The following is a 21,510-nucleotide window of genomic DNA, read 5'->3' as shown; positions in this document are numbered from 1 at the left end:
CCACTCCAATCCTGATAATAACTGAGTCTCCATAATTTCTTTATATTCAGTTTTTGTTGAATTGCTTTCTGATTTTTTTCTAATGACACTAAATCTCCACATTTCACTTTTTCAATGTGCATATTTGGCCTTTAGTTACAAACTATTTTATTAATTCTTTCATCGTAATAGTAAAATATCTTAGTAAAACTATGAGAAATCTGTATTGTCCCAGATGTCAAATTCCCACAGTAAAAAGTGTTTAAAAGCAGAATTCCATAGATTTCAATGAAAGTATCAACTTTAATGAAACTAGAAAAGTAATCATCTATTAAGCCTGCATTTCTATTTGGTGGTCATTTTTTATTAACTGTTATTTTTTTATTATTTTTATTACCTTTACGTGGTTGTACATTCACCAAAGCAGTTTCTGTCTCTTGATTAGTATCACCTCTTCCACATTCTCATCCACCCCTCCCCACTTACCCCTCCCTTACTTACTTTAATTTTAGGTTGTGTACGTGCAAGAGGTTAGCATGGGGCCAAAAGGAGAGAGCTAGAAGAATGAAGTGGAGAATGCAGGCAAGAATTCATTGTGAATTCATACCACAGACTTGAGAAATATAAGGGAAGGGGTGGATTGGATGGGGGTGAAGATGTTGTGGTGGTGGTCATGTTTGAATATGATCATTCACTATTTCTGATGGGAATAACAAGAAAACCACAGGCATCTTTTCTTTTTAGTCTTTTATTTATGTTTAATTTATTTCAGTTTTATGATTGTCTTTAGTTGTACAAAGGAGTTGCCATTTAACAAAGCAGTTTATGAATGCAATCCATCTTGACCAATGATTTTTTTTTCTTATTCCTATTTCACTTCTGCTTCTCTCCTCTTTGGTTTCTTGCCTGTGTGCTACAAGATAGGCATCTCTCAGCAGTTGAACTCAAATATCTGCTTACTCCCTTCCCTTCCCTAGGCACTGAGCCATCACATGGCTGGGAATCTCAGCTCCCTGTTCCTCACGATTATTCTTTCTGGTTGACACAGTTCTGATCCTAAGGCTACCAGATGGACTGTGACTCACCTCATCAGCCCAGATTATTCCATAGACCTTAGGAGGGACCTTGCTAGTTTAAACTACCAGGTGTGATAGTAAATGGTCAGCAAGAACGCAACCAACCCACTTGGGAAGTTGAGATGAAGGGATGGTAGTTGGAGGTGAGCCAGTCAAGTAAGAAATGGTGAGATTCCATTTCAAACAATGCCTGGGGGAGGGGGTGAGAACTGATCAACTCAGGTGGGTAAATCAGGGTGTCATAGCCCAACATGCCCTGGGAAGCAAGTGAGAAATGAAGTAAAAAATAACAAGCATAAGGGAGCTTGGATTGTGTGCTGATGTGCATTCTTGGCAAGGATAAGACCCTGAGTGGATGTAAACCTTTTAAAACTGTGACACTGAAAAGATTAAAGACCAAAGCCAGTGATCTGTGTAGAAAATAGGAAAATAGGTCTAATAGAAACCAATTGTCGAATGGGAGTAACCAGAGGCCAGGAAGAGAAGGATGGGAAAATGGAGGAATTGACCAGTGGTACCACATTATAGTTATATAGGAATGAGAAGGTCTGATTTGGTATGATATAGGAGGGGGATTGTACATAACTAATATGTCCTGTGTATCTCAAAAACTAGAAGAAAGAGTTTTTATCATAGAGATCTAATGGAAGTTTGAAGACCTAGCTATGTTTATCCTGGTATATTTGCACAAAATACCATACTCTTAAATATAAAAAAAACCATAAAGAACGTCCTAAAGGCCGTAAAACTAACTTCCAATAGAAAACAGCCCTATTGCAAGGAGGAGGAGGAGGAGGAGGAGGAGGAGGAGGAGGAGTTGGATCCCAGGCAAAAGGTCTTGCTTTCCTCCACTGCACCACAAAAAAGTAAAGAAAAAAAGAATAAAAGAACCTGGATAGTGTAAGGCACTTAATTAATTTTAATTATTTCTGATTTTTGAATGACCTATGTCTATAACAAGATGGCATGGAACATATTCATGAATGCATTAACAATGTAAGAATGAACTGTCGTGTACATGTTGGGTGTTCTTATAGTTTAAATTAGGTTCTGGAGGGTTCTGTAGATATAACCAACAGAGCCACTAAAACTGGAAGAGCATACACAGGTCTGGTCCGCTATCCACATCAAAGGTCTAAGGTGGGGGGGGTGGACACAGGACAGGTATAGGAAAAATCAATAAATAAAAATTTAAAAAGCCTAAGTCTATACAACACATGCCTTATCACCAAATGCCCACACAAACAAAAAATATGATTGTCTTTGCTGTAATTCTATCATTTCAAGTACCTGTTACCATCTAGCACTTATTTTCATTGCTGACATTGTTCATTTTCTATATATCTCATACAATAAAAAAGTTAAGATATAGGAACTTTTATCTGTTGAATTTCTTGTGATTTGAGTAAAATTTGATACAGTAGGTACTCCATAAATACTGGTTGAACTCATAATTCTCTTAAAGGCCCTTCTGTCCTTAAGGTAGCAACTTATTTATTCATGGTAAAAATGCAATATGAATCATGCCCATTTTCATATATATGAAATTATTCTTGCTATCTCCTGTCAGACCTCTTAGGAAAAATGAAGTATTCAAACTGGATTTTCAATTCACCACTACTGTCTAGTCTGTGGCTTAACTTTTACTCCATTTTTAAATACATGAAATACATTCTCTTGGAAACTAGTTATATACCTTCATTAGATTCAATACCATAATGGTAACTCGAAGAAGAAAACTTCTGCATTACAAGTTATACATTAATGATACAAATAAGTTGTAAATGACAGACCTTTGGGTTCTTGTTTTATCCCATGCATTTGAGATGCTGCATTGTTAGGGTTTGAACTCACAGCCTCACATTTGCAAGTAATAAGCAACTGCTTTGCCACTTGAGCCACCAACCTACATCCAATTATGCTTTTAGTACATATATGTATATACAGTCTGTAATATATAATATTATATATTATAGTATATGTATTTAATGTATGATGTCACACTTTTGTCTGCTTGGACATCAATCCTCCTACCTCTCCTATGGCTAGGACCATAGATACACACTACTGAACTCAACTTCTTGTTGAGATGACATACCTTAGTTTCACTGGTGCTCATGAACTCAACCTCCTCATTCCCCGGGATTACAGGTATGAGTACCCAACACCATTCCAGTCTCCAGGGTCTTAAGGAAAATCTTAAATCTCATGTTTGGAGTGCGTGGTCAGGATGGAGGTCCTATTACCCTAAAAACCTTACAAATAAAACTAAGTGAAGGCTTCTTTTTTCTACTGTGTTCAATTTTATTTGTGTAATTTATATTTTAAAGTATATATGTTATTGTTATTGTAGAGGTGATATCCAGAGGGTTATAGTTACTTGTCAGGTAATGACTACAGTTCTTTTTTAACTATGTCTCCTCTTCCCTTGCTCTCTTCCAATTTTTCCCTCCCACCCCCACCCACAATGTACTTATCCATGCACCCTAAATCAATTCATGTCCTCTTTTATGAATCTACTTAAAAGTGAATTGTTAAATATGTGTCACATATCAATGACAGGCAGGGAATTTAATGTTAGCACAGATGTTAAGAAGATAATTTTTCCCTTATTTGGTTAAGTAGGTTGTCTCACAACCTACAACCTTTGAAACCTAGGTAAGGAAAAATGGTATTATGTGATTCTTTCAACCTTTCAGTACATTATTTTGAAAAAACAGAAATAAAACATAAACTGCATTTCTTGAAATAGTTGAGCAAAGCATTTTGAAGTCTTCATTGTGTGTAAAAAGAGTGTGTCTTAGAAAAACAGCAAATTCAAAAAGTTCATCTGCATAGATTTAAGATTTGAATTTAACCGTGTCAGAATCACATATCTGAGAAATATGCTGTATTTCACAAGCTTATAATTCATATGGACAGACAGAGAATTATATCTCCTTATAAGTTTTACCTTCGGGGCTGGGAAGGTGGCTCAGTGGTAGAGCGCTTGCCTTGCATGCCTGAGTCCCTGGGTTTGATTCCTCAGCACCACATAAGCAAAAAGAAAAAAGCCGGAAGTGGCACTGTGGCTCAAGTGGTAGAGCACTAGCCTTGAGCTGAAGAGCTGAGGGACAGCACCCAGGCCCAGAGTTCAGGCCCCATGACGGGACCAAAAAAAAATAAATAATAAGTTTTACATTCTTAGGGGATTTTCTTCAAATGCTAGATTAAAATGTGTGTCCCTCTAGAAGCTACTTCAATCATGTATTCTAAAAAGTATATTTCCATAGGTAAAATTCCGTAGGCGGAGGAGTTTTATTATCTCTGAGTTGCAATGTGGAATGTCTTATTTCCTAGGACAAAGTTTGTTAAATGAGCACTGGCAGTACGCGTAGAGCTACGCTTTTGGACTCAAGCACAAGTCATCTCTTTTCAGTCACCATTAGCAGAAGCCAGAAATGATTGAGCACTTAGAATGGGGCCCTTGGTTAATTGAACTGGAATTAGAAGGAAAGTAGGCAATTTAGAAAATAAGAGTCGCTGTACTGATTCAGACCAATGGTTCTCATGGCTTCACATTCAGCCTCCAGCAGCTGTACTTGTTAGTTTCTATAGCTGAGAAAGAGAGAGAGAGAAAGGGGGAGGAAGAGAGAGAGGACTGCATCATTCTCCTAGACAAGGCTGCCATCTGTGATCTGAAGAAATTTTCATCTTGACCTCTCTCAAATAATCCCTTAAAGCAGGAGCTGTCAGTCCTACAATGATATTGGTTTAGCCTGAATAGTTCTGGTTATTAATAATCCTTATTAAATCATCCAATTCCTACATAAAACCAACTTCTCTATCAGGAAACTATTTATCTCTAAAGCTCCTCGGTTCATGGTTGACTGTGCCTGTTTATGTGATAAAATGTTAATTTATGAGGCTAATTCAGTACCCAGTTCTTGACAGTAAAATCTGCTTCTAAATAACCAGGCTGGATGGTGTCTGTTTTTCTTCCAAACTTTACTGCACGCAAAGGTGTGCTTCCCTCACTACTAAGTATAGTACTAATACTAAAGCTTCTCCCAAATTGGGATCTATTATTAATCTACAGGTGCTGGGTGAATCATAAAAATTTTGCCTGTTAAACTTCCACAAAAGTTCAAAAAAACTGTATATACTTTATACAATTCTTCTTAAGGTTGAATGAACTTAAGAGAAAGAAATGAATCACTTAACTTACATTATTCTAGAAATCACAGGTCAAAATACCTAAAATAGTATATTTGCAATACCCTTGATGACAAAAATCCCTCAAGAGTAATTCAATCTAACTACAGTCTGAGCCATTGTCCAGAGACATGAAACATTAATGTGATGAAAAGATTGTCCTAAATCTCTAACAGGAGCTTTGGAATCTTATTACCAAGAATACTAATTACCATCATTATTTTAATTAAGAAAGTTCCCTTATTCATTTCTGTGTTGTCTATTTCCCCATCCTCCCCATTTATTTCCTCTGTCTACTTCAACCAGAGTGTATGTCTTCAGATCGTTTTCTCTTCAGGACATACAAATATTCCCTTCTGTTGCTGTTTCTGACAATTTCTTAAGATTTCCTGTTTATTATTCCCCTGTGGGATAATGTATTTTCCAAATGTACTTGTATTTATAGGCCTAGATTAGTATCTAACTCAATAATAATAATACACATATTGATGAGAAACTTGTAAGCTTACCAATGAATGTACTACTTAATGCCACTTCAAAAATGTCTTGTGTGTTGGGCTGGGATATAGCTCAGTGGTAAAGCACCTGCTAGTGCAATGTTCTGGGTTTGCTCCCCAGCACCAAAAAGAAAAACCAAAATGAAAAAAAAGAGAAGACCTTGTGTGTTTCATTTCCATGACTGCAGTAATCGTTGTGAAATGCTACAAAGGTATGAATCACAGAAAGTTTCCTAACATGTTTAGACTGCTGTGATGGGTTAAGGAAGGAACTCCAAGAACTTATAGCTGGAAGAAAGCACAAGAAGAGACAGGGCAGAGGGTATCACAGAAAATCCCCTTGTTATTTTGGTTTGTGTGTAGATCATTTGAAAATAAGCTCAAATGCAGGGATGTAACCTCATATTGAAGACGTTTTCCTTAGTGGGCCATACAATTATAATCATCTTCAAAGTCAAAAGGACCGATTCCTAAAATCATGACTTCATTGTATAATAAAATATGCAGCCAGGTTCACATTCAGACAGTATTGGCAAGAATGAGTCGAATAAAATAGAATATCACATATTCAGTGGATCTTCTAATATTTATTGTGAGGATAGTACGTGTAGGGCAAGAGGAAAAAGTTACAGAAAAGTATGCTGCCTTTATTTGACTATGTTTTGGTGTGCATGTGAAATATTTTATTGAATTTGAAATTATTTTGTCTTTGTATTTTATGCAGGAATGCATGCAATACTCTGTCTTTAACTGTTAGTTTCTGAAGTTGTAAAGCATGGTATGTGAAATCATTAAAAATTCTTAATCGCGGGTTGTTTATGCTCAGGGGTTTCAGAACACATCCATCTTCTTTGTTTCAACGTTTTTTTGTTAATGTATTTTTTTTATGTGTTTCAAAAGTAATATTGTTTCATATCTAACAAGAATTTCAAAAGAGGTGTAATTTCTCTGACTGTTTAGGTACCCAAATGGGACCCAGAGCAATAACACAAGATGGCCATTCTTCAGAACCCCTGAACAAAAATACTTAACCTTGAACACAGACTCACCAAGGATATACTCTAAACTACGAGCTCAGCAGTGCCGATTCTGGAAACTATTTTTTCCCAAAGTCTTGGAAATGACAGGTGTGTGCTTTTAATTAATAGACTGCATAGTATGAAGCATGAGAGAAAGGTAGCTTATTCAAGAGAAGGTATTGATATAAACTCCCATGACTTCAAGGTTATTTCATTTCAACAAGGACATTATCTCATCAAAATTCCTTCCACAAGTGTATTTATGTTTTGCACACTTTCCAGAGTACCAAAAAATTTATTGGCGCTCTACTTACTTTTCAGTCGATCCTTGTAGAATTAATTAAGGACAAATAAATAGATACATAAAATTTACATATGTAAAATGTTTTTGTAGTGAATAGAGCTAAAAAAACTACTCAAAAATTTGAACACACATTTATTAATAAATAGTAATACTAAGGAACAAAGTAAGAAACACATAATTTCCATGTGGAAAAACACAACTAAATATTTCCAAGAATTTTGAACTTAGAAATATTTAAGGAAGAACACACAAACACACATATTGCATAATATCATAAATAGTAATTTAGTTAATTAACCTTTAATGTGTGATTGCTTAAAGGTATAAAAAGAAATACTTGGCAAATTATTCCAATTACCATATTATCTCAATATTCATTATTAAGGAAACAGTGCAATCAACATGAGTTAATCAAACATACATCATCCTACTTTAATTTTAAATGAGAAAAGTGACAAACATATTCAACTCACAGCATGGTTATGAGATATCTAGCTATTTATAACTCACATGGTCCTTAACTTACAACTTTTATTTTTCAGATGAAAGTAACTGACTCTCTGTCATCTAAAATCACTAGCCAATATTGTCCTTAATTTTTCACACAGTTTGATTTTCAGACTATGCATGTCATCACAGTATCTGCTTTTATTTTCTTATTTAGATAATGTAGGAGGCATTTTCTGATCAATATAAGCATCTCAAGGATTCATTCAATTGTTTAATATGCCTTTTGATCCTCCTACATTACTCACTAAAATTATAATTATGTTCTCAATCTGCTCCGGAGATATTTCTGATGTACCAGAACCCTGTGTATCCCCATGTATTCTGTGATCTAAGATTTAGAGTTGGGTCTCCACAGCACTGGGCAGATCAACAAGTGCTCATTGTGCCTTCAGGGTATGAATAACAACAAGATGACTCACGCCATCTGCCAAGACAGTCAAACAAATAGTGTTTAGTATACCACAGGCCACTGGTTCTAAATTGTTATTTAAAATATCATTTAATGAGAGTCCTAATCTGGAGAAACATAAGTAAAGGGAGAAGGCAGTGGTATTTGTAAATGGCTTATATATGGTAAGCTAAACCAAGTCCTTGTACAAACACAAAGTAAATATATCCTGGTAGCATCAAAAAAAAAATGGTCCACTGGAACAATGATCACCAATGCTTTAGGTTTTATAAATAAGTAATCTAATGGGATTAGAACTGGTAAGTACCTATTGTTGGTACATCTTAGTTTTAAATCTCAACACTTTGAATATGTTCCTCTTTTGTGTTTACATCATTTGCACTGAGGTTTCTCTGGCATCTTTAAAGATTGCTGCTTTACAAACAAGGGGAAAACCACAGAATCACTATCGTCTGGCTTTCGTAAAAGGAGAAATGTTTATTCCACTTATGATGGAAAGGTTATAGTTTTATAAGTACCACTTCAGCCAATGTTTACGTTGGAGCAATACATGGCCTCAAATAAAATAGTTCTTAAGACTTGTTTAAACACATAAATTCTAGCACTTCGCTTGCTATTATTATGAAGCATCTACAGGAAATAAAATGTACAGTATTTGACTTAAATGTGATTAGGTTCAGAGTTTCACTAAGAAGACTTCTGCATAACAGCTACACTTACTTTAAAAAAATAGAGAAAAGATAACACTTGACTTATTAACTGCCATCACCTGTACGAATGTTGTGTTGTTGTTATAATAAGAGAGTGAATTCACATAAAGGGAAAAAATTGTTAGATCTTCATATCATCCAATTAAAAAAAAAGTAGTTGCTCTCCTGACCTTTTTATGAGTCACAGAAAATTGTTGCTTGTCTGAATTAAAGCTAGTGGCATCTAAATTTAAGAGTTTCAGCCGGGTGCCGGTGGCTCATGCCTGTAATCCTAGCTACTCAGGAGGCTGAGATCTGAGGATAATGGTTCAAAGTCAGCCCGGGAAGGAAAGTCCATGAGACTCATCTCCAATAAACCATTAGAAAACCAGAAGTAGCGCTGTAGCTCAAGAGGTAGAGCGCTCGCCTTGAGCTGAAGAGCTGAGGGACAGCGCCCAGGCCCAGAGTTCAAGCCCCATGACTGAAAAAAAAAAAGACTTTCAGATGCTATTTGCATTGGTCATTATAGAAACATTTACTACAATTAGTTCACAAAGTTGAGTTCAGAATGCCTGAATTTTCTTTTCATCATGAAAAATACCAAACAATTCTAAAGCAATAGTTGGGTAAGATGATGATAAAATCAACTCTTTAATAATACATGAAGTCTTCACAATGCCTTTATCATCTCTTCCACCCTCAAATTATTAAAAACAATAAATTATAATCCTCTACAAAAGACGGTCCTGATAATTTCTGTCACTGATTGACAACTGCAGTCAAAGCTGGTCATGGAAAACAAAGTTACCATGTACTCTCAAATAATTATTCTTTAACCCTGATCCTTGCCCCAATAGTAATACTAATTTAATGGCTTTCACAATTAGCCTGTATTAGCTATTAGGGATGGATGCCGCTTTTCCTGTATTCTGAGTTGCTCTGAATGTTTGTATCTACTGAAACCTCTGTGCTAAAACCCTCTTCTTCAATGTAATGGTATTCTTAGGTGGGTTCTTGAAAACAGAGGAGGTTTTGAGTATAGAATCTCCATCAGTGGGGTTGGTGCCCCTCTGAAAAAGGCCAGAGACAACTTCCCAGTTTGTATGTATTAGAACTAGCATTAGGATTGCCCTGAAGCAGAAAAAAGCTGTTCAGAGAATACTACATCTCCTTCTGCCCTCACTTCTGCCTCACAACACATCACTTCATTCTTCCTGTCTGATTGTTAGCATTCTCTGTTCTGCTCAGAAATTCCTGATGCTCTTTTATTGACAGTAATCGTTGCTATTATTATACAGAAGAAAAAAACTTATTTTTCAAGTAACACAGCACAGTAGGCAAGGCAGAAGTCACTACAAAGTGAATTGTTGAGATAGAGCTCAAAACAAAGGCTTGCCTAGTGAACTTGATATCCTGAGCTAAAATCCCACAACCACTGAACATTAGGTGAATTGACAAAGTTCTGTCAATGTATTGATGACCTTACAATTTCTTTGTTTTCTCCTGTGGCAATCCCATTATTCCTTATTCTGTGCATCATATAACCAAAAAGAAGCTGATTCTCTTATACTCGTGAATCCCTGCTACATAACACAGGTTAATCACTGTTTGACATTCACGGAACTGTTTGTATTCCTTGAGATAATTCAAAAGCATTTTAGTCCACTCATATAAGTGAGTTAGCTAAAAATAAAATGGAATATAATTAATTCAATGTAAGACAAAAGTAAGTTGAATAAAATAATAGTAAATAGGCCATGGGTATCAAGATTGCTTGATACCTGTGTGCTTGGTCATTCTTGCACCTGGGCACTGTCCCTGAGCTTTTGTACTCAAGGCTAGTTCTCTACCACTTGAGCCACAGCTCCACTTCCAACATTTTGGTGGATAATTGGAGATAAAAGGCTTATGGACTGTGCTGCCTAGGATGACTTTGAACCTCAGTGGTCAGATCTCAGCTTCCTGATTAGCTAGGACTACAGGTGTGAGCCACCAGAGTCTGGGAAGTGTATTTTTACTTATATTTATAACTGTTTATTAGCTATCTGTCCTATTAGTGTACTTTAAAATTCATACTAAAGTTTGTACAAGCATAAAAAATTAACTCCAAATTACTCAACTTAAAACTATAACTGAAGTTAAATTTATTCATACATATTGTATCAATATATATATATATATATATTAATATATATATATAGTCAGTTGTGGGGCTTGAACTAAGGGCCTGGGTGCTGTCCTGGAACCTCTTTGTGTTTAAGGGTAGCACTCTAGCACTTGTGCCACAGCACCATTCCAATATTCATTTTTTATGCATAAATTGACATCCTACCATCACGCAGTTAGTTTTAAGACACTAAAATTACATTCTCTATTACTTTTTGCTTTTTTGCATATTATAGTTTATAATCTATCAGAATTTAACTTTATGCCTAACCATTGATTTTTTTTAGTTTCTTTAACAAAAAACAAGATTTTTAGTTTCTTTACATGCAGCAAATAAAATGTACTTGTGTAAATATTACAAAAGTATATACTGTCTATTACATACTCCTGTGTATAATTGCATGTAATTATATGCTGCAATGAACTTCCTAAAATATCACCTGACATTTTTACCAAGTCCTTCCTAGAAGGTTTTCTAGTGTAAGGAGATGGCGACTGGTGGAAGGCATACCATTTAGTATTTATTTTATTAATTATTTTATTAAATATTTAATATTATTAATTGACATGATCTTAAGATTTGTCTAACACAAGCAATTTAGATTATTTATTAACTTAAGTAGAAAAATTCTTAGCTAAATAAGCCATGAAAATATTACATACGTGTAAAGGAGAAGATAATTACTAAGCAACTCCACCTGTGTAGTGATTACATTGAATTGTCTTCCATGAGCAGTTTTGAGGACATTTTTTCCCCACAGATAGCATGATTCCTGGTAGAAAGGTGACTTGTCCTTTCTCATCTATTATGGTGATGACACTTCAGCGCTGCTGCTCTCTCACAATGTTGGAAACCCGTGCCAGCAGCTGTAAGGAGCTGCATGGACGGAAATGACAGCTGTCTCTGCCTCCTGAGGTAGAGGACACAGGGCCCAGGAACACAGGAGGCTTTTAAGGGAAGATAAGAAGACCTGAATCTTAATATGAATGTCAAGGAGAGAGAGCCAAATAAGCAGAGGTCAATGCTGCAGTGTCTGTGTGTCATGCTGAGGCATTTACATTCTATCTAGAGCAAAGCCATTTAGTCATTTTAAATGGAAGTCTGGCATGTTCTGGTTACTGATTCAGGAATGTATTAGGTTTCTTTGAATAGGACAATTTTTCTACCTTGTCTCCCTAGAGATGGAAAATAACCCTCAGTAGCACCCACTTAATGATTTCATATGTGAGATAATGTCACTCATCTAAGCTTCCACATTTTCATTAGTTTGCAGGAAGACATGCTAGCCTCTCAGCTTCTCCTGATTAATTTTATTTAATTATGGTATATATATGTATATGGCATATATTAGGTAGATACATCTACTATATATGTATATATGAACATATATGACTTTTTCTAGTTTCTTTGTATGACAGTATTTCATATTAAATTTGTCTCACAGTACAAATTATTCAAGAAACAAGAAATGGCTAGGAAGGTGGCTCAGTGGTAGTGTGCTTGCCTTGCATGCATGAGGCCCTGGGTTTGATTCCACAGTACCACATAAGCAGAAAAAGCCAAAGTTATGCTATGGCTCACATGGTAGAGCACTAACCTTGAGCTGAAGAGCTGAGGGACAGCGCTCAGGCCCAGAGTTCAGGCTCCAGGACCAACAACAAAAAAAAACCAAACAGATGAATTAAATCCTATAACAATTTTTTTCTTTTATTATATCTTGGATATTCAGCTTGTAATTTTACTTCATGTGCCTCAATGTGATCTTTAGACTACATGAAATTGCCAGTTTTATAAAATTAAAATTATTATTTAGAACTCATTTTTTCAATTAAAAAACTTACTTTGTTTTTGAGAATGATTAATTCTTTTCGTTTTGTTCATATTGCCAAACCTGTCTGTTTTTCTTTAAATTTGGGATAGATATTTGCCTCCATTCTTTCACATTCTGTTTTCTGTTACACTATTTTGACAAATGTTATTTAAATGCACAAATTGCAAACAATGGACATTGTTCCATTTTAATATCCTGAATGTGAAAAATTTATTTTCTGATTTATAATGATAAAGATGACTAGAATGAATGAAGAGGATATTTTTTATATGTAACTAAAATCTTGAGGCCAATCAACTGGTTTTCGCTTATTTTTAAAGACTGATTAAATCATACCATATTATTGTCATATTTACCACAGTGTGTAAAACACAAAGTATTTTACTGAAAGAACAATAAAAATACGAAATTGTAACTTTTAAAATATTATCATTCTTCCTTAAAAAATGAAAAGACAGTCAAGGGTTAACTTAGAAGTATTTAACATAATGAATTTAAAGAATTTAAAGTATTTAAAGATATTGATCAATATTTTATTTTAAATTTCGTTCTAAGCCTCTCCTTTGTTTTTTCTGTATTCCTTTGGATTTTTTTCTTTGAAAACATTCAAATAATTCTTTCGTTAATTTTCTCTCCCTCAGAAAGAGTCTCAGACTTATGGAATATGATTAAATCGTTCTTATTAGAAGAATCTGTAGGCTCTGGACAATTAGTTATGTGGAGGGATATTTTCAGACTGGATTATTCTTTCTTGGTGATGATATTAATGTATATTTTTAATGCTTGTCTTGGGATTTGAATTCCGGTCTGCTTCTTTCCTTGAGTGGCTGTATGCAAGGCTAGTGCTCTATTACTTGAGACATAGCTCCACTTTGGCTTTTTCTTCTTCTTCTTCTTTTTGGTAGTTACTTGGAGATAAGTATGACATGGGTTTTCCTGCCCAGGCTGGCTTCAACATGCGATACTCAGATCTCAGCCTACTGAATAGCTGAAATTCCAGGCATGAGCCATCAGTGCCTTGCTTCATAGAAATATTTTAATGTGCTTAATAATTTCTATTTTGAGAAAATGCCAAATTTTCCCCACTGAATTTCACTTCCTTCACCAATTGGTTTGTAATAAATAAAATAAAAGTCAAACCTATTGTTTACTCTAATATATGGCACAAATTTAAATAAATTAGTTGTATCTAGAACTAGGGCCTGCAAAATTCCATGGATTTATGAGCTTATTGCTGGTGAAGAGAGAAACATGGTCTTAAGGTGGATTGTTATCTTCTTAGCGCTGGCCAACATAGAGCACGTAAGGAATTAACACCAAAGAGGAAGAGAAGAACAGGAAGAACAAAAAGTAATCTTAGTTCCATATTTTCCCCCTAGATTTTGTTAGAAAATAACTGCATACTTCATATTTCATGGTCTGTATCAATACCAACTATGAGGAAAGGAAGGGAGAAGGAAGGAAGGAAGGAAGGAAGGAAAGAAAGAAAGAAAGAAAGGAAAGAGGGAGGGAGGGAGGAAAGGAAAGGAAGGAAGGAAGGAAGGAAGGAAGGAAGGAAGGAAGGAAGGAAGGAAAGAAAGGAAAGAGGGAGGGAGGGAGGAAAGGAAAGGAAGGAAGGAAGGAAGGAAGGAAGGAAGGAAGGAAGGAAGGAAGGAAGGAAGGAAGGAAGGAAGGAAAGAAGGAAGGAAGGAAAGAAGGAAGGAAGGGAAAGGAAAGGAAGGAATCCATGTTAACAGACACAGTATGCACTGAAAAATATTTCAAATCACCAAATTGTGTAAGTATCTGATCAGGACATGTAAGGAATGAATTTACATTTTGTAAATAGACTTGGTAGCATTCCATGCACAGAAAAGGAAGTGAGAGCTCAACCTTCCCAATGATTCATGAGTGATGTTATAATAACCAAGTGGTCTTTGACAGGAAAAGGGTTCTCCACTCATGTTCTAAATGCTAAATTGCTAATAATTTATTCAGTACATCCCAAATTTTATTCTTTTTTTGAACTTTAAAGTTCTTATTTTATGTAACATTTAAAACATTTAATTATCATTAAAAAGAGTATAAAAGAGAATCATTTGGTGTTCTATTTAACATGTGCTTTCACATTTAATGTTTGTGACCCTTCAGAATAAAATTCTATTATTTGCAAAAATATATAGTCATTAACCTTTTAAAGGCCAATTGTATTTAAAATTGGGACTTTATATATATATATATATATTCCAGAATATTTGTCTAATATCTAAGTTTCATAAGCATTTTTGAATTTAAATCTATCTTAATAAAATACCATGGGCATTATAAGTGGTATATAAATGTTTTAGATATTTTCATTTCATATAAAGTTTAAAACAAGTCACTAAATTGTCTACTCCAACTCAATTTTATTTTCATTTACTAGATTTCTAACTTTGAAATATATCTTAGGTGATTTTCAGCCCCATTTTAAGACCTCCTGGAATTGCTTCAATTTTATTTTAATTTAATAAATATAGGTCATCATCCTCAAACTTTAAGAAAAAAAATAAGAGAAGCACAAAGTCTATGGTCTGAATTTTAGAGTTTTGTTCTTCACTGTAGCATTATCATTAAATCAATGCATCATATTTTTGTGTTAGCACTGGGGCATAAACTCAGAGCTTCATTCTTTCATTTGGCATTGCTGCTCAAGACTGACAATTTACCATTTCACACATGGTACCAGCTCTTGCCTTTTGCAGATTAATTGGAGACAGGTTCTCTGTGACTTCTCTGTCTGCTTGCTTCAAATCATTATCCACAGATCTCAGCCTCCAGAGTAGCAAGGATTATAGGGTTGAGCCATCAGTGCCTGGCTAATTTAATATCCTTTAAAATAAATCACATAGATTTTTACAAGAGTTTACTGTCTCGCATCATTTTTGTTGAAATTCCCATTTCACTTGACATTCATAGTCCTGAAAAGCTATTTGAAAGCAAAGACTCAATTATCTATTTTATACAGAAGTTATTGAACTATTTTTATATGATAGGCAGCTGAAAAAACTAAACTTAGTTTGGAATTAAAATACATTGTAATGAGTATAAAATCCACATGAAATTATAATTACAAGCTTATTTTATGCATTAATAACTATTCACATATGAATGTCATACAAAATAATAGTCTATGTAATTATCTCTATAAAGGTATGGATTACATATACTACATGGGTGTATGATATAGAAGATTTTTATATTGCAGACAATTAAAGTAAAATGTATTTATTTGGGATTAAAAAATATACATAACAGAATCTGGCAAAATAGAACATGCAAATTCATATTTTTAGTTTATGTATTTTTATCTTTGTTGATTGATTTTTATTGGTTGTAGAACTTGAACTCTGGGCCTGGGTGCTCCTCCTTGAGCTCTTCAGCTAAAGGCAAACGCTCTACCACTTGAGCCACAGAGCTACTTGCAGTTTTCTGAGTGGTTTATTGTAAATAAGAGTCTCATGGAGTTTCCTGCCCAGGCTGGCTTTGAACTGTGATCCTCAGATCTCAGCCTCCTGAGTAGCTAGAATTACAGGAATGAACCACCAGTACCCAGCCTCTTTTTATATATTTAAACATTTTATCTATATTTCAACTACTCTAGGTATTGGTTCAAGTAGAAACAGAACTTGACAATACATAAGTAAGAATAAAAATATTTCTGTGCAGTATACAAGGAGAAAATAACAACTGTTATTTTTCATTTAATGTAAACAGATTAAAATTTATATTAATGCAATTTCTCCCATGTTTTACAGGAAATATTGATGAAGCAGAACAAGAGTGGAAGGCAGGGTTTCACCGCTGGAACAATTACATGATGCACTGGAAAAATCAATTTAATGATTACACCAGCAAGAAAGAGAGCTGTGTGGGTCTCTAATTAGTAGACTTAGCCTTATGGATAGTTCATTTTCCTTTAGATGAAGGGAAAAATATCAACAGCTTTATACACATCTCTGAAGAAAGCTATTATAGGAGTGAAACAAAACACCAGAAGAATTATAACCATTCTTGACATCCATTGCTATTTTGCCCAGCAATTCAAAACCAAAACCACTGAAAGATGCTTATTCAAATTACACGGTATAACATTTGAAACTTAATTATACACATATAGACATGCGTGTCTTGCTTCAATTTCTTTCCTCAATAACTTTATAATAGATTTCTTATAGTATATGGATTCTGATTATAGTCACATACATATTTTATTACTATTTATATGTTATCTTTTTGCTATCAACTAATTTTTGAAACACTGGACATTAGAATTTGCAAATAATTTCTTCAAATCAATTTATAATTTGAATGTCAATATAATATTAAAGCAAGAACAAAATCATAATTGGCCTCTATTTGGTTTTTACATGTAAAAGCAAGAGAGAATGTTTAAATAAGAGTCTCAGACTCCTGAAAATCAGTTGCAATGGGGTCAAAATGTTACTATCCACATAATCAAAGAATATTTTGATCAAGTCAAATCAAGAACTAATGAACTGGTTTTTCAAGATGGGCAAAAGTGATTCATAATATTGATGCATGTGAGTAGAACCTGTTATCTGAAGGAAGTTACTGGTGTTCTAACCTATCTACATCAGTTAACTTTTCCTATTTATCAATCTTGCAAAACAGATTTGTAAAAAAAGCTCTTTGATATGCCGAACAGGCATACTCTTGCTTTATGAATCAGAAGATTCTATGTTAAAACAACAAACAAATGAACAACAACAACAACAACACACACACTAACACACCAGAGGATTCAGAGATGCACAGTAGAAAACTGCAGGATCTTTTGATATCAAGACTGTAGGACAGTCAGGAAATCTTGACAAATCACCTGCTTTTGTCTGGTTGTTTCTTTCTGCACTGAGGATCTGCAAAGCAAAAATGGCCACTCAGTATTGCATATCAACACTGTAATTATCCAATTCAAACAGGCTTTTTTACCTGTATCTCTCAAGTACTATGAACTGTGAGGGACTCTGAATTATGGTCATTGAAGGGCAGCTTTGATGAAAAATTCTAATTCAAGGACACCCAAGCCCTCTGAATTCTCATCACTTTGTTTAGGAGATAGATAAAAAGGAGATTTGATTCAAGTTGAATATTAAAAATGTATACCTATGAAAACTTCAAAAATGTTGGAAAATTTCTCCTAGTTCTTAGTGTGTGGACAACTATTTACTAACTGCAAGTAAGGAGTGATGGGAGCTATCACCTAGTTTTGGTGAACTTTTCAGAAAATGTTTGAAAGTAATTCAGACATATACTAGTTATTATCATACCAAAGCAGGTATAGTAAATTCAACCAAAGTTAGAATATTAACTATATCAATTATATATATATATTGAAAAAATATTTTTCAATTATTTGATATTTGAATTTGCAATTCTTTTATGTTTAGCTTCAAATGTCCAAAAATTCACTGCTGACTATTATCAAGATGAAGTGTCTAATTTTAAAAGTAAAACAATTAATTCCAGGTCAGTCTGAAACTCAATTTCATGGATAAATCAGAACATAATTTCACAGAGTGTTCTAGCAAATGAAATCTTATGTATCTTGCAAAAGAAAAAGAAAAAAAGAGTCATAAACTCAATAATTAGTAAAATTCCTTGTGGCACTGGTAGCTGGGCTGAAAAGAATTTTTCACTTTAGAAAGTTTGTTTGGAAAAGTAGTTGTTCAAGGCAAACAAGAAATTCAAATTTTTAAATTAATGTTCTTAGTGTAAATGTAAACCTGAAGGGTTATTTATTATTCTTCAGTCTTTCAAAGAATAAAGAACAGACTTAAAAATGTACACATATTTAAGCCCCACAACCAACAAAAGAGATGTATACCAAATACAGTTTCCCATTCATATAAAACAATCCATTACTTATCATAATGGATATACATGAAGAAATTCACAAAATGGCTCCATCAAGGGAAAAAATCAGAGAACAAGAGAGGGAATATCCATTAATGATCATATGACAATCATCTAATTAAACATGAAAAGATAATAAAAGCCAGGCACTGGTGGCTCCATTTGTAATCCAAGTTACTCAGGTGGTTGAGATCTGAGGATCAAAGCCAAACATGGCAGGAAAAACCATGAGCCTATTATTTCCAATTAACTATAAAAATAAAAAAAGCTGGATATGAAGCTATGGCTCAAGTGTTGGAGTCCTATTAATCTTGAGGAGAAAACAACAAACAAAAAACTCAGGGATGATCATCCCCTTAGTTCAAGCCCCAGGACCAGCACACACACACACACACACACACACACACACACACATTTATTCTCTTATTTTAAAAACACACCTTTAAAATATTTAAAACATTACATCTATAACAGACAAATGTATCTCTTATCTACACTTGAGCAGCAAAAAGTCAGAAGTAGATGCATCCTTCAAGTGGCAGAGCAGCAACTAGCAGCCAAAAATCAGAGCACGAAAATGAGGCCATGAGTTCAAAAGACATTCATTTCATGATGGTCTTATCAGAGAGAAAATATTTGGAAATTCGGTCAAAACCTCCCTGTGCTGAATATGCCCTGTGGATCAACATGCTCTTTGGTCAACAGCACTTCCTTTATCTCTTTCCCAGGGCCTTGAAGATGCTCACCACAGATAGCACTTTATGACTTCATACCCTTTGTCCAGTGGTGTTTAGTTGTTTCTCTCCCTGGTTGCTCTAGTTTTTATGACTGTGTTCAGTAGCATGAACGGTATCATTTCCATCCATCCATTTGATGTACTGTATGCAGATCAATTTCATCCTCTGCTCAGTTTCCATTACCACCTGCTCTATTTACTTTGCCAAGTTTAACTGTTGTGTACGCATCCTCACTCACTTCCTTCCATTAGTCCTCCCTGATTCTGCTGGTCCCCAGCCCTCCAACACGAGTTGTCTTCCAATACTCTCCAATAAAGTCTTTTTTTGCCTTTTAACTTTTGTGTGGATTTTACTTTGACAGTAAGTAACATCTAAAGTTTCTTAAAATGATTAGGCCATAGTTCGATTTCACCGTGTTTGTATTACCCCCTGCAAGATGTATTCTGTCAGTCTACAATTTCTTGTAGCACACTTGTTGAGGAATAGTAATTCACTGGACTATCAGATGAAGACAGCAGAGCTGAAGGGTTGAAGACCTATTGTTTTGTTTATTTTGTTTAGTTTTGGTGCCTGTCCTGGGGCTTGAACCTCGAACTTGAGCTCTGTCCTTGAGCTTCTGTGATGAAAGCTAATGTTCCACTACTTGAATCACGGTTCCTCTTCTGGCTTTTCTAGGGGGCTAATTGCAGACAAGAGTCTCAGAGAAATTTTGCCTGGGCTAATTTTGGACCACAACCTTTAGATTTTTAGCCTCCTAAGTAACTAGGAATACCAAACTTTTAAGGAACATTTCTGAGTATCTATTAAATTCCAGGCAGATAATTTGCATGTCAGACAATTTTATGATTTGGAGTTTTCAGAATATTTTTCTTACTGTATCAAATTTAACTTCCCATGATGATACAGTTTTCCTGTTGCATTGGCTTTGAACATATGGGTTCTTTCATTTTACGCACAGATTTTTTTTCCTTTTCTTCTCTGCTTTTTTCTGTTTGTCCTCCCTAATGGAAATGAGTAGCGAAAGATCCTTGGGTAGTAGTCTAGGAGCTACTGGTGATTTACAGGATTATATTTACATCTGTAATGAAAATTTTCATTACATTCTTAGGCATCTGGGAATAGGTTCTAGAAAACAACATTATCCCAAAGAAAAAATTCATCAGAAAGCTAGTATGATTTAACTTTAGGGATTCTCACTTGCCAAAACACTTTTGAAGTCACTGCATATAATTTTGTATTTGGAATTTCACATTCCTTCTCTTAAGGAGTATTCCCCAAAGGATATGAGTTTCAAGATGTACAACATTTGATTTGTCTGATTTTCACCATATCTGTGTGAATGTACATTGATGTACTGCCTCAGGAACAAAATAATACTTTCTTAGTTTTAGAAGATGCTTCTCTCCCAATGCTTTTTAAAGGTTTCCTTTACTTGGAATTTACTCTCTTTGTTTTACATTATTGAAATACGATAATTTTAAAAATTAGTATTATAATTGGCTAGGGAAATAAGTGAATAAGAGTTCAAAAGCTAGTTTCTATAGTGGTATTTCAGTCTCCAAACCAAATGTATAAGTAGTTTGGCAAACGGTTTATCATTTTCACATTACTGTGACTGTTAAAAGTTTTAATAATCTTGCTGAGAGGTGTCTCTTGGTATGCAAAAATTAAGTGAGAAGTTTACCAAACCAAAAGCCCTCCTCTCTCCTCTAAGTATAAAACTTCCAGAAGACAGGATGTTTGCTGTGCCCTGCTCTGAGTTTATCTAGTGAGGCAGCCAGAGAGGGGCCACTGGCTTATCTCACAGCTGTCTGAGGAATGCTGTGGAGAAAGCTGGATATCCCTGACTCCTCAAGTCCTTGAACATAGCTTGACAGTGTTATAGAATTCCAGAATTTCATGCATGTATCTCAGTTTCTAAAGAAGCATTTTAACCTTGACTTAGGACCTCTTTCAATTGCTTTTTATTCCATCCTATATTTTACATTTACTGAGACTTAGAAGAACAACGATTTAAGCTCCTTTATACTCTATGGTCCTAGTGAATACTATTTGATTCATCACATTCTGCCAGTGCAAAGAATGTTCATTCCAATAAAGTGCCTGCAGGGTGATTCTTCTCTCACAAAACTCCTCAGGGTTAGAATCTTTGGGGACAAACAGCTTTTATGAAACTCACTTTGAGAGCTGCCATATACGACTC

General features: G+C 34.7%; 1 protein-coding gene across 1 annotated transcript in view; it reads left to right on the top strand.

The window, feature by feature from the left end:
- Window positions 1–19,408, top strand: part of Bche (butyrylcholinesterase) — a 54,958-nt gene extending 35,550 nt beyond the window's left edge. Inside the window, exons 3-5 of the mRNA XM_013016262.1 lie at window positions 6,707–6,873; window positions 16,452–16,564; window positions 19,299–19,408. Coding sequence (XP_012871716.1) covers window positions 6,707–6,873; window positions 16,452–16,564; window positions 19,299–19,325 — 307 coding nt within the window. The 3' untranslated portion in view covers window positions 19,326–19,408. The remainder of the gene's footprint in view (window positions 1–6,706; window positions 6,874–16,451; window positions 16,565–19,298) is intronic.
- Window positions 19,409–21,510: the final 2,102 nt, after the last annotated feature.

Source organism: Dipodomys ordii, unplaced genomic scaffold (assembly GCF_000151885.1).
Source record: "Dipodomys ordii isolate 6190 unplaced genomic scaffold, Dord_2.0 Scaffold30, whole genome shotgun sequence".
Taxonomy (NCBI): domain Eukaryota; kingdom Metazoa; phylum Chordata; class Mammalia; order Rodentia; family Heteromyidae; genus Dipodomys; species Dipodomys ordii.
The sequence above is the reverse complement of the archived record's forward strand: the minus strand, read 5'-3'. Positions and strand labels throughout refer to the sequence as shown.